The sequence below is a fragment of the Felis catus genome, chromosome D3 (genome assembly GCF_018350175.1).
Source record: "Felis catus isolate Fca126 chromosome D3, F.catus_Fca126_mat1.0, whole genome shotgun sequence".
NCBI lineage: Eukaryota > Metazoa > Chordata > Mammalia > Carnivora > Felidae > Felis > Felis catus.
The window spans coordinates 34600999-34614231 of NC_058379.1; the positions used below are offsets into that span (position 1 = coordinate 34600999).

A 13233-nucleotide genomic window follows, 5' to 3' on the forward strand; every position below is an offset into this window, starting at 1 on the left:
CATTCCTGAGTTTGAGCCTACTTCAGACTATACATTGACAGTGCAGAGCCTGCTTAGGATTCTCTTTCTCTCCCTCTTTCTGTCCGTACCCTGCTCGCTTTCTCGCTCTCAAAATAAATAAACTTTAAAAAATAAAAAATAGAAGTACATACAATTGGGGAAATCTTCAACAGGTTAAATATTAGATGATGTTAAATAATTATTTTTGGTTTTAAGATAATGACATCACAACTACGTAAAGAAAACGTCTGTTTATTAGAAAAGCAAACTCAAGTATTTAGGTTTGAAATGTCGTTATCCAGAATCTATACAGCAGCTGGGGCGCCTGGGTGGCTCAGTAGGTTAAGCGTCCAACTTCGGCTCAGGTAATGATCTCACAGTTCGTGAGTTCGAGCCCCACCTAGGGCTCTGTGCTGACACCTCAGAGCCTGGAGCCTGCTTTGGATCCTATGTCTCTCTCTCTCTGTCCCTCTGCCACTCACGATTTGTCTCTCTCTCCCTCTCTCTCAAAAATAAACATTAAAAAAAATATATATACAGCAAACAAAAACTAAACAAATATAAAATGCTAATAATCATTAAACTTAAGTATATGAAATTTAAGTATATAAAAGTTCATTATGCTTTTATGAATGTTTGAAAGCTTTCATAAGAAGTTTTAAACTTTTTATCTAGTAATCTGTGTCCCATTTCAGTTATAATAAACAAGGATTTGCATACAATAGCTCCCTTCTTACATTTAATTTTCTTCTAAAACAACTTTTTAAGGTTGAGGATCTATCCTGTATTAACCACTTTCTCCTCTGAAAGGCAGATAAGACTTCAATGAATCTATCAAGGTTAAGATACAAAAGCACAAGAAAAAGATCAGGAAGTGCATCTAAAAAAATAAAAGCGTGCTTACTAAACTCTCTTCACAGAACATCTCTGCATGGTAAAGGAAGGACTTACTTAAAGGAAATTAAAAGGTAACTAATACAGGGGCACCTGGGTGGCTCAGTCCATTATGCATCTGACTAGATTTCAGCTCAGGTCATGATCTGAATGTAGTGAGATCAAGCCCCACAGGTTCCACACTGGGCCTCTGTACTGGATGTGGAGGCTGCTTGAAGATTCTCTCTCTCTCTCTCCCTTTACCCCTCCCCTGCTCGCTTTCAGTCTAAAATATAAAATTAATAAAAGGTAACTAATGCAGTAAACCAATAAGAAAATTACCAATACTGACAATCAGAAAATATTAAACTCTGAAGTATAACTCAAGTTTTCCCAATTCCTTACACTATAAAACCCTGGATTGTGGGTAACTTGGTCTGCAAGTGTTCCGCAAGACAAGCAAACATTTTCAATAAATTTCAACTTGATAAATGAGTGATATATTGCGATACGAGTAGTACATGATGCCGAACATCACATGATCACAACTGAGCCAATGGTTAAATTTGCTTTGATATACGAGAGCTTTGAATTACAGCAGGTTTCCGGAACAAATTACGCTCACAAACCAATGTTTTACTGTATATTATTTGTCTACTTTACTGAAAAATCGTGTTTTCTTTTTGTTCTCAGATGTCACACATATTCAAAATCCTTAGGGCCAGAACACCCAGGAAATCACCTAATCCTGCCTGTCACTCCACAAATGAAAAGGTGAAGCACAAAAAAGAAAAAAAAAATCTATGGTTAGTCAGCTTTTAACAAAATACCCTATTATCCCTTTCCTGAAACTAAAAAATTTTAAAACCACAACTACCTGCAAAGGCAGATGAAAAACCCTACAGAAAAAAGATCCAAGACGAAAAACATGGGAATTATAGGAGAAACCACTGGAGTCCTATCAATACATCAACTTTATTGGGCAATCACCCATGCCAGATCCTGTTACCATGGATGTAAAAATAAAAGAAATGAATATATCCTCAAGTAGTTAACCTAAAGTTTGGGAGAGAAAAAATACGTAAATATAAATACTGTGTTATGTGGTATGTAAGTGCTGATTATCACAGATAAGCACAGGCTTCAATAGTGGCCTGAAGAAAGCAGTGACCAACTTGGACTGCAAGAATCCAAGACTTCACAAAAGGAAGAGATTCTTGGAGACTCCTTGACAGATATGAGGGAGAATAATATTCTGGACAGAGCATGTGCAAAGTCTTGCAACAGCTTAAAGTGTTTGGGAAAATGGTTTCATATAACCTAAAGCTATGTGCAGAAGAGAAATGGGGTGGCAGGCAGTGGATTCTGGACTTTTTCATCTACGTAATGGGAAAATATGCCAGGTTCTTTATTAACCAAGGGAGCAAGAATATGAGGTTTGCATTTTACAAAGGGTAGTTCTAGCAGCAGTGTGGCTAAAGAGAGACACTGGAGAAAAGCAGGCCTGTTTACAGACTAGTAGAGAAAAGACAAGAGATAATCACCTGAAATAAATAATTCCCCAAAGCCCAGACTTCTCCCTGAAAAACACATCCATATAACCAAAACCTACTAGTTACCTTTCCATTAATATCTTGAAGGGTCCTAAACACATCTAACATACCTAATGAGATGAGGATCCTCATCCTACCACTCTCCCACAACCCCAAGTAAAATGCATGTGGTCCTCATTCAAATATCCACTGTTTCTTTTTTTTTAATTTTTTTAAAATATTTATTTTTGAGAGACAGAGACAGATCGTGAGCAGGGGAGGGGCAGAGGGAGAGAGAGGGAGACACAGAATCTGAAGCAGGCTCCAGGCTCTGACCTGTTGGCACAGAGCCCAACGTGGGGTTCGAACTCATGGACTGTGAGATCATGACCTGAGCCAAAGTCAGACCCTTAACCGACTGAGCCACCCAGGCGCCCCTCCAGTGTTTCCTTTTTTAGCTCAGCACACAGCACCACCATTGCTCCAGTTACATAAGCGAGGAATCTCAGAGACGGCCAAGATACCTGTACTCTCTGTGAGCATATCTAATAGACCACCAAGTTTCACTGGCTTGATCCTCCTGAACTTTTCACCATCTCTAATACCAGTCCCTCAAATCAAGTAGTCACCTCTTGGCTGGACTGAGGAAACTAATTCATCTCTATCTCCCTTCTAATACTACTTTACGTTACCAGAATTATGTTTTTTTAAGTTTATTTATTTATTTAGAGAGAAGCAGAGACCGTGTGAATGGGGGAGGAACAGAGAGAGAAGACAGAGAATCCCCAGCAGGCTCAGCACTGTCAGCATGGAACCCATGAAACTGTGAGATCATGACCTGAGCCTAAACCATGGACATTTAACCAACTGAGCCACCCAGGCGCCCCCAGAATTATGGCTTTTTTTAAATACAAATGTGATTATCACTCCATTCCCTCTATTTCTACCATTCCACCTGCTTAAATCTCTCAGTGGGCCAGGATAAAAACAAAACTCTTTAGTCAACCTACAAACCAGCACCACACTCACCTTGGCTGTCTCCACTACTGTTACACTGACTCAGGCTTGTAAATAACATGAGATATTACTTTAACAGGTTAAGTAACAGTAAACGCTTCATGTTCCCTCCTGCCACAGGAGCTTTGTAAACACATGCTGCTTCTACTGTATTTTTCTTTCTTTTTCACCTAGGTTAATAGCTTCTACTCATATTAGAAAATCTTAATCCAATTGTGTCTTCCCTGACCAGGAAGATATTTTACTTTTTTTAAATTTTTTTTTTTTTAATGTTTATTCACTTTTGAGAGAGAGAGACAGCGCGCAAGCAGGGGAGGGGCAGAGAGAGATGGAGACACAGAATCCAAAGCAGGCTCCAAGCTGTCAGCATAGAGCCCAATGCAGGGCTCGAACCCATGAATTGTGAGATCATGACCTGAGCCGAAGGCAGACGCTTAACTGGTTGAGCCACCCACGCGCCCCCATTTTTTACATTTTTATAGCACTACACTCCTCTTCATAGTTACATTTCCTTCTTCTAATTAGGCAATTAGTGTCTATCTCTCCCATTAGAACTGCCTCATGAAAACAAAGATTGTATTTTACTCAAACTGTAATTCTAACACTTATTCAACACTTACTACATAGAGCAGAAAGTCAAATCTTTATTGTATAAACAAATTAAAATAAGTGAATTTAAAAGTAAAGCTTCATTAAAGGGTACAGATTCAAGAATTATGTCTGGAATGTAGAAATACAGATTTTAATTAGTAGACATACAGAGTATTTCTGTATGAGTAATCACGATGCCACCAAAATATTAAAAAGATGGGAAGACGCACAGGCTTGGGTTGTAAAAAACAAAAAAAAACACCTGTTTGGGATATGCTGAGTTTGAAGTGTCTGAGTTACAACTCAAATCCAGATAGTCACTAAGTAATTCTAAAACTGACAACAAAGTCCCAATTAAAATACAAATTTGAGGGACACCTGGGTGGCTCAGTCGGTTAAGCACCCAACTTCAGCTCAGGTCATGATCTCAGGGTTCATGAGTTCGAGCCCCCTGTCTGGCTTCTGTGCTGACAGCTCAGAGCCTGGAGTCTGCTTTGGATTCTCTGCCTCCTTCTCTCTCTCTGCCATTTTCCTGGCTTGTGCGCTCTCTCTCTCAAAATTAAACAAATAAACATTACAAAAAAAATACTAATTTGAGTGTGTACCAACATATGCAAAGAGAGCAAGGAAAAGAAAGAGAAGCCATCAAAACAATGAGACTGAACAAGGAAAGTTTACAGAGATAAAACAAAAAACAAATCAGAACCTCAGAAACATGAGCATTTAAAAAGCCCACAAATGAGACAATAAAGGGAGCAAATTAGAAAATTAGAAGTATATGGAAGTGAAAACAATTGTTTAAAATGTGGAACTGCCAATAATGTCAAGTGCCAAAGAGAGATAAAAATTGGAAATGATCAATGTGGTTGGCAATCAATAAGCAGTGAAGAGAGAGTAGTACTACAGTGAACAGGAGGTGAGATACAGGACAGATAGTGAATGAACATGGACTATTTTTCCAAGAAGTTTGACTGCAAAGGAAATGAGGGACAGGGAGGGACATGTACCAGAAGGAGTTGGGAGTCAAAGAAGTATTTTGTTTGCTTCTTTTTAAAATGAAAAAATTAAGTGTATTTATATGTTTAAAAGAAGAACCCAGTGGTTGAAAACATGAGAGGGAAAATATCTGAGGGAACATGGTCGAAGCGTGAGTCATGAGGGATTTTACCTTAATCAACAAAAACAGCAGAACAAACAAGCTTGGATATGAGGAGGGTTTTTCTTTCTCAGGCAAGAAAGTATGGATGTGTGCAGATGAGCAGGTGTTACAAGAGAAGACAGCACAAAATGGAAGGGCTTAAATGCCACACTAAAAAAAAAAAAAAAAAAATCAGACTTTTATCCAGTGGGCAATCAAGAGCTACTTGAAAGCTTTTAAGGAATGGAGTAGTAAGACGTCATCCATGGCCCAGGAAAGGGGGGAAATCACCTCAGGGATCTGATGCAGCCACTGTGAAATAGGAGCTGATGCGAAACACCTAAAAATGTGCCAAGTATCTGCCAAGAGCAAAAGTACTCTCTATCCTCATTTGTACTTCTTAGTAACGTGCTATTCAAAGATGCTCTGGCTGACACACCACAGGTTCCTGGGGCCCTCGGAAAGCTTAATTTTCTTTATTGGCATGATATTGTGACGGGCCACCTTCAACACAACGGTTTTGCTCTATTTTCCTTTCTCGGATTATTAGCAGGAAGAATATGTTCACAATTTATTTTAGCATTTTCTAAATTTCCTTCTTCCAACTTTTCCCCAAAATTACTAGTAAGTAGGAAAAACAAAACGTATACTACAAAGGAAGAAATTTCATAATAGTAAAAAAATCAAGGACAAAAAAAAATAGCCTCTCATATGTTAACATCAAATTTCAAATCTGAGTTCTGTGTCAAATTACTGCCAGGGTTTCAACATAATTTGAAAATACCTACCTCTTTTTCATTAAACCAATGCAACAGAAGAGCTACTGTAGAATTCGTTACACCATTATAAAAGCACTTTCGTATATTGACAATCATATCAAACAAAAAAACTTTTTAATATTGACTTATTTTTGGGAGAATGCAAGCAGAGGAGGGGCAGAGAGAGGGGGACAGAGGATCGGAAGCGGGCTCACGCTGACAGGCTAACAGCAATCAAGTCTGGATGTGGGGCTTGAACTCACGAACCTCGAGATCATGACCTGAGCTGAAGGCTGGACGCTCAACCGACTGAACCACCCAGGTGCCCCTAAAACAAAATTTTTAAGTAAGATACAAAGGTATTTAAAAAATGCATTAAACTGGTATCTGTTTCTCCATAATTGTGCAAAATGCTGATAATTCGTACCAAGATGATTGTTAGGTATGTGACAGAAAAATTCACCACCTATTCTCAGAATGATTAAATGAGTCACTTAAGAGAATCCATCCTAGTCAAACGTAGAGTTCAAACTAATTCGAATAAACCTACTGAATGATAAAGAATTTTGCAAACTATCTTTTAATAGACTTAAACTAAAATTTACAGGTGATTTAGGGCAAGTCAGAATGAAATGACTTTATAGCCTTATCAAACTAAGCATACATTGTTGATTCTAAATGAGTCTCCTAGTGTTGAACTGTGCAACTGAATACATCAAAGCAAATGATTTACCTCTGAGTAGAAGAATAAGATTAAGAAAGAATCAAATGACACCAAAGGTCACCTCCCAATTCATCCTATCCCTCCTCCTTCCCAATCCTCTCCTTTATCCCACCCTAGAACAGAAGCACACAGCAAACTGACAGGGTACTTAAGTATAAGCCACACGTTCTCTCCCATCAGGGGTTGAGTAAACAACCACTCCCTAGCCCAATCCTTCCCCCCAAAATGAAAATAAGCCTCTTCTAAGAAAGCTTCCCAACGGGCGGGCTTTTTTCTTCATTCAAGTTTTGCCTCTTGTTACAGCACCTATCTGCCTTTTGCGTCTCCCTCACTAGTCTCAGAGTTCTTCAAGGGCAAAGATAAAACCTAACACAGTTTACTGTTTAACCGTATACTTTTCCCATTAAACTACAACCTGTAAATCCCTTCCCCACCTTGTTTAGCACTCAAGGCCTAAACAGAAACTAGTAACTTGAATTAGTCTTAATCAAATCTAGGGATGGCACAAAGCTTTCAGTAAGTGTTCGCCAAGTGGCCCAGCTGAATGTGTTTCTATAAACATTTCAATGAAACACTTTTTTTAAAGTCAATTTTAAAAAGTGGTTATAGATGTCCAAACTTTTAAAAATGGTCCTCGTGAATTACTTTCATCCTAACACAAGAAGAACCTGTTCTATAATCATAAGTAATAACTCTTCGATACCTGAAGTAAGTGAACTATATGAATATTACTGTGTAGGGTTTTAGGTGGTTTTTTTGTTTTTAGCTTGTTCTCCACTATTATTAGTCTCTTACTATGGCAACATTACAACTTCTCTAGGGAGAAAGCTTCAAACACTGTAGACATTTCCTGGCCTAAAATTGGCTTTTTAATGATTCTAAGTCCCTAATGGTAATACACACATGCTCATCTAGTAAAAGAAATTTACTTTGTAAACTCAGCCTGTCAAAAAGTAAAAGCAAAAATTCTTTTAACTTCTCAAAAATATATGTTATATACAATTATAAAGATTTACATTAAATTCCTCCAACCAAAGACAATGTCTACCTAAAATAAGTTAATTTCATGATTCCCCAAAGGTGTTTTTTTTTTCTTTCAGCTAAAGCTATGTGACAGCATGCCACATACATGAACTTGTTACAATAAGACGCACTTAGTGCCCCTCAAAATATTTAAGAGTGGTCTTGAAACCCTTACTAGAAAAGGAGCTCACTTACATTTCCACTCAAAGATATTTGGAAATGTACTACAAAGCTTACAAAATAAAGAAGTTACACAATATTACTCTCATAATACCAGAAGACAGTATTTTAAAATCCCTGAAACTATTCAAAACGTTTCCTATGGAAAACAACTGTTTTTCCTTTGGACTCAATCTTGTACAACAGCGAAGGATTTCATTTGTTTTAAGCACTGGAATAGCTACACATTTCACAAAAATTTTCTCATGGGAGCTGCTGAAATTGAAATACAAGATAAGGAATCATCCAAAAGGCGATTCGCAATACACTTAAACGAAGACAGCAAGGAATCTGCTTTTGGATCTCCACACACTTTCAGTATTCCTAAAAAGAAACTAGTTTAACTCTCTTCCCTAAAGTACCCAAATGGGCCAAGGGGCCCCTTAGATTGTTCCTCAGGAATCACCAAAATCGGACTAACAATTCATCACAGGCGTTGCTACAAAATATACAAGGACGCTCCAGAGCTGAGTAACACCTCATCGGCCCCCACATAAACCGCAACGCAAAGGCAAAAGTCACCAATACGGAAGATTCCGCGGCAAATAAGCTAAGTTAGGGGGCTAAACAAGAGCAGACAAACACCAGGTCCGCCCTGCGCGGAAGGTGAGCTGAAATGTCACACGGGAGGACCAGGAAGACGTCTACTATTAACCTACTACTATCAATTCCCGGGCTGACGCATAGCCTTCCTGCCCGCACGCGCTTGGGTCTCTGCCAACACAACCGGGTAAGTCATAACCAGAGAACTTCACGGGCTTCTCCGCCTCCCTAGCGCTCCAGGTACCTGACAGCGAGTTCTAAACAAGGTAAAAAGGGAGGCAGCAACTCCCTCTGCGAGGGCCGAGGGCCGGCTCCACCCAGGCCCTGCTCGAGGCCGAAGGGTGGTTCTCTCTCGGAACCGAGTCCAGGGCCGCCGCACCGCTGCCTCGCCTCTCGCCTCCCACCGCCGCTGACAGCCGGCGCCGGCGACCGACGCACTTGCGCCACCCCCAGAGCCCCCCTTCCCGCCGCAGACCAGAGCGCACGCTCTAAGGTCACCGCCCACCCACACCCTCCCAGACAACGCCCGACGGCCCTCGGGGGCCAAGGACAAGTGCCAGGCGCGGGCAGCGGCGCGGACAGCACCCGGGAGGCGCCCCCGCGGGACCGCAAGATGGCGGCGGCGGCGCCAGGGCCGGGCCCCTCCGCCTCGCCCCGGCCGGCGCGCGCACCGAGGCGCGAGCGGGCGAGGGAGGGAGCGGGCCGGGCGCGGAGCAGGCGGGCCGAGGGCAGAAGCGGGGCGCAGCCGGAGAATGGAAAGTGCCGGGCCGTGGGGGAGGGGACGCTCACTCGCGGCCAGCCGCCGACCTTCCCTCTACCCCCCCACCCACCGTAAATCTCGCCGTCCGCCCGCCCCACCCCGGTCAGCTGCCCTCTCCCTGCCTACCTTTGAATTTGAGGTCTGTGGGCGGGTCGAGGACCAGGATCTGCTCGTGCTTCGCCATGGCCCCGGAGGCGGACGCCATCGGAGAGACAGCGCAGAGCGGGGGCGCGCCCGCGGCGGCGGTTTGCTAGCTGGGGGCGGGGGACGACGGCGGCGCCGGCTCGGCCGAGCTCTATGATGCGGCCAGCTCACCGCTCCCGAACCCCCGACGCCTGCCGCTCTGTGGCCGGGCCACCGGGCCGCCCGCTGGGTCAGCAGCTCCGGGTCTCACAACTGACTCAACCCCACACCAGCCGCCGCGGCCACGCGCACTGCGATCCTCGGCGCCCCACGTGACGGCCCCTGCGTGCCTACGTGCGCGCCCCGGCGGCCGGGAGCCCCGAGCTCTCGTCCCGCCCTCAAGTCCTGCCCAGCGCGGCGCCGGCTGGTGCGCCTGCGCAATCTGGGCCTCTCGGCCGCCGGGAGCTCGAGCTGTCAGGGGAACGGGTGTGGGCAGGGGGCGGAGCTAAGCCCCGTGGCACCGACGCGATGCGCAACGCAGGGCAGAAGGGCGCAATCTTTGGTCACGTTTAGCTCCGATTACGAAAGTGGAGTAACTGCTATAGCAGCACATCACCATCTTCCAAGTGAGAATGCCTAGTGGAAGGAAAGAGTGGTCAGGTTCACTCACTACAACTCCCAGCATACCAGTGGGACCTGGCCCTTGTGCGGCACTGTGCGATGCTTGCTGGGAATTGTAGTAGTGGCTGTTTGTGGGCGGGAAGGAGACTGAGGTCCGTTGGCGGCGAATGGGGTGGGGCTCGCTGACGCTCATTTTTGGCTCTCAGATATCGTCTCGTCTGTGCTAAGAAGAAAAAAAAAATTTTTTTTTGAAAACTGACCCGAGATCTCCCGCTTAGAAATATAAAATATGCCCTGTGGAAAACAGGCCAGGAATTGTCAATCTGTTCTCTAAATCGACCCATCCCTCTGTTGGTAGGGCTACATTCTCTGTCGTATTCCAAGCCAACGTCTACTGCTTCCTGAATTCAATCCAGTGATGGAAAGCAAATAGGAAACACACCACGTTTAGGAAGCAAACGCGGCGTTGGAGAAATCTGACAAGGCACATTTACCAAGCTAGAAATAGAAGTCAGAATCTACAGCGTTCAGTTGCTGGCGTCTGTTCTTGGGTTTTATTAATGATAGACCAAAACCGAAACAGTTGTTCACGTTCCCGTATTGGAAATGAATTCCATCTGCATCGTTATGATAGCGTGTAGTAAACTGAACCAAATGAGGAAAATCTCGTGAGCAAAGGTGGTGACAAATCTTTCCCCGATTGCCAGGGTAATCAGGGACAGGAACATCAAATGAAACAAATGAACGTGCCGTAAATAAATCTGTCCAGAACTACTTGAAGTCTCTAGGAAGCACCACAAAAGAAAGGACATATTGATGCTGCCACCACGGAGGAGCCCAGTTTGTCTTGAAAATAAATGAGCAAATGAACAGTAATCTAAGCTTAGGCACAAAGTCCAAAGTTTTCAAGTGCAAAAAATGTATCAAAGCCCATCTGGGAATAGCTCTCCAGAATAGCTAACCTAGCATTCGCAGAAGATTGAATACACAAGAAGAATGTATCTTAAGCCGTGAAAAACCTCGGAGGATGGGATGGGAGTGCTTAAATAGTTTGAAAAGTACATTCTAAATTTACCTTTCCTTTGATTTCTTTTTATTCACAAAATTTATTTTGAAATTTCAATCATCATTAAAGGAAAATACAACGATTGTATGTTTACCAAAAGAGGGCTTAAGGTTAAAAAAAAAAAAAAAAAGGTAAGGTTAACAATTACTCCATAGGATGGTGTCTCACACATGTTTAGTTGTGAACCAACAACCCGAAGCTGTCACAACTTCCAGTATCTTTGCTTGCCTGGGAACTGTTATCCATGGGCAAATTAGCCTTGGCTGAACTGGCTTCTCCACGGCTAGACAGACATTTCTCTTACCGGAAAGTATTTGGGAATCCCAGTGTACAAACAGCAATTAGCAAGTATAACATGCTGAGGAAGTTCTCAGTCACTTCCATATGGGACAATGGTTGCCCCTTCACCATGAATTCAATGGGAAGCCTGAATTGGATGTATTCCAGTTTTCAAGTCCATTTAAGTCATCACCTTTGGGATCAACCGTTTTTGTCTTCTCAGTATGGCTTCAAATATCATATAGATATAGGTCTTAAACTCTATAAGAATTTAAATATCTGGCAGTCTAAGAATACATGAAACATCTTTGGAATAATACCCCTATTACTATTTTAGAGCATTAAATTCATAATGACTCAGAGTCCTCCTGAATCGTCTATTCCTCATTAAATAGTGCACTATTTAAGTGGCTTCTGCTTTGGTATTTATGAATACGTTTCTTCCAGCAGTTCAAAGATCCTTACAAACATCATCACACTCTTTTCAGAACAACTGAATATCAGCAAGTTTTACTTTTGTTGTTAAATAGAGAAATGAAAACGCAGGTGAGAACATCTCATGGCAGTAATAGAGCTAAACTATGGGGGAGAAGTTGCCCAATTTTCCATCCTGTACATTTTTGCCTTTCCCAAAGCCACAATGAAATGAAAACTGAAAATGATTAAGAGAACAGTGTTCATTGTTTGTGCTTGCTCTCTCACTCGTGTGCAATCCCTCTCTAAGGTTTTATATGTATATATATATATATATATATGTATACACGTATATATGTGTGTATATATATATATATATAAAGAGAACTTTATATAAAGTTCTCTTAAGGTATTAGCAAAGAGAAAGTATATATACATGTATGTTGAGTATATGTATACTCAAGTATATTTCTCTAGCTACTAAGAAGTTTTTATGAGTCTCAGAAGTATGAAGTCCTTGAATATTACTTCGACGCACTTGAATCACTAATAATATTCACCTTTGGACAGATTATCTCATAGGTTTGGCAAGGATAAAAATTTTAAAAAAGTTACCAGTACCCATGGTAACAAAGTATAACCATCTTCTCCATAGTTAAACACGTTAAACTTTACTTTATAAAGGTGCTCTGTGATTTTGAATCTGTATATGATCAGTGATTCTCAGTGGAATACAACTCAGTAAACATTGAAATGCTCATACCTGCAATAAACATTGAGGCAGTAAAGCGTGTTGAGTAAGAGTACAGACCTTGGGTCTGAACTGCTTGGTTCAAGTCTTGTTTATCACCATATGATCTTAGCAGCTTACATCACCTCCCTGTGCCTGTTCTACATGTGTAAACTGGGGAGGCTAAAAATACCTACATCTGAGGCTTGTTGTGAGAATGAAATGAGTTAACACACACGGAGAGCTTAGGGTGGTGCCTGCATCCAGTATTGTCGCCTTATACATGCTACATGTGAAATTGTTGCTGTGTGCCCGGGACCGTGGTAGGTGCTGGTGGCATAATGGTGAGCGAGTAGACATGGTCTCTGCCCCTGTAGGGCTACATCCAAGCAGGAGAGACAAACATGAAGTAGCTCTCTTGTGGCTAGGATTCTGTTCTCGAAGTAAGTTTGAGTAGTAAAATACACTCCAACGAGATTTGAAAGTTAGACGTGAGAGTAAAGGCCAGCTTTCTGTCCCTTATGGCTGTTTTCTGCTGAGGCAAGGCGAGGACCCCCAGACACTTGCAGTTTTCTGCACCAACACTCCAGCAGCCATTTACTAGCTTGCTTCCTGGATGCCAAGAGACCGTTGTTACAGGTCAGCAGGAGCAGCGGCCCTTTCTTGGCTCCAGCTTCCTGATCCCTGGGTCAGAGGCAAGAGGTGCAGCCTCAGAGACGGCAGCTGCCCAGGTGGGGCAGGTCAGTCTTGCCCTGGAGTCACTCCTGGGGAGCCTCATCCAGAGCCCGCTTCTCCACCCCTCCCCCAAATTTTATAAGCACC

At 42.6% G+C, this 13233-nt stretch overlaps 1 protein-coding gene and 1 long non-coding RNA gene across 4 annotated transcripts in view; one reads left to right on the top strand and one right to left on the bottom strand.

Annotated features, from left to right (window-relative positions):
* Nucleotides 1-9601, bottom strand: part of VAPA (VAMP associated protein A) — a 52828-nt gene extending 43227 nt beyond the window's left edge. The window contains exon 1 of one of the 3 annotated variants that reach the window (XM_045042395.1): nt 9305-9601. In XM_045042395.1, the coding sequence (XP_044898330.1) occupies nt 9305-9383 (79 nt within the window). In that variant the 5' untranslated portion in view covers nt 9384-9601. The remainder of the gene's footprint in view (nt 1-9304) is intronic. The other 2 variants (XM_011287980.4, XM_045042394.1) reach the window with 2 other exon arrangements.
* A 184-nt stretch (nt 9602-9785) lies between these two features.
* On the top strand, nt 9786-12383 carry LOC109493321. The gene is made up of 2 exons (XR_002147498.3): nt 9786-9927; nt 10281-12383. It is a non-coding gene; the product is annotated as an uncharacterized LOC109493321 (long non-coding RNA).
* Nucleotides 12384-13233: the final 850 nt, after the last annotated feature.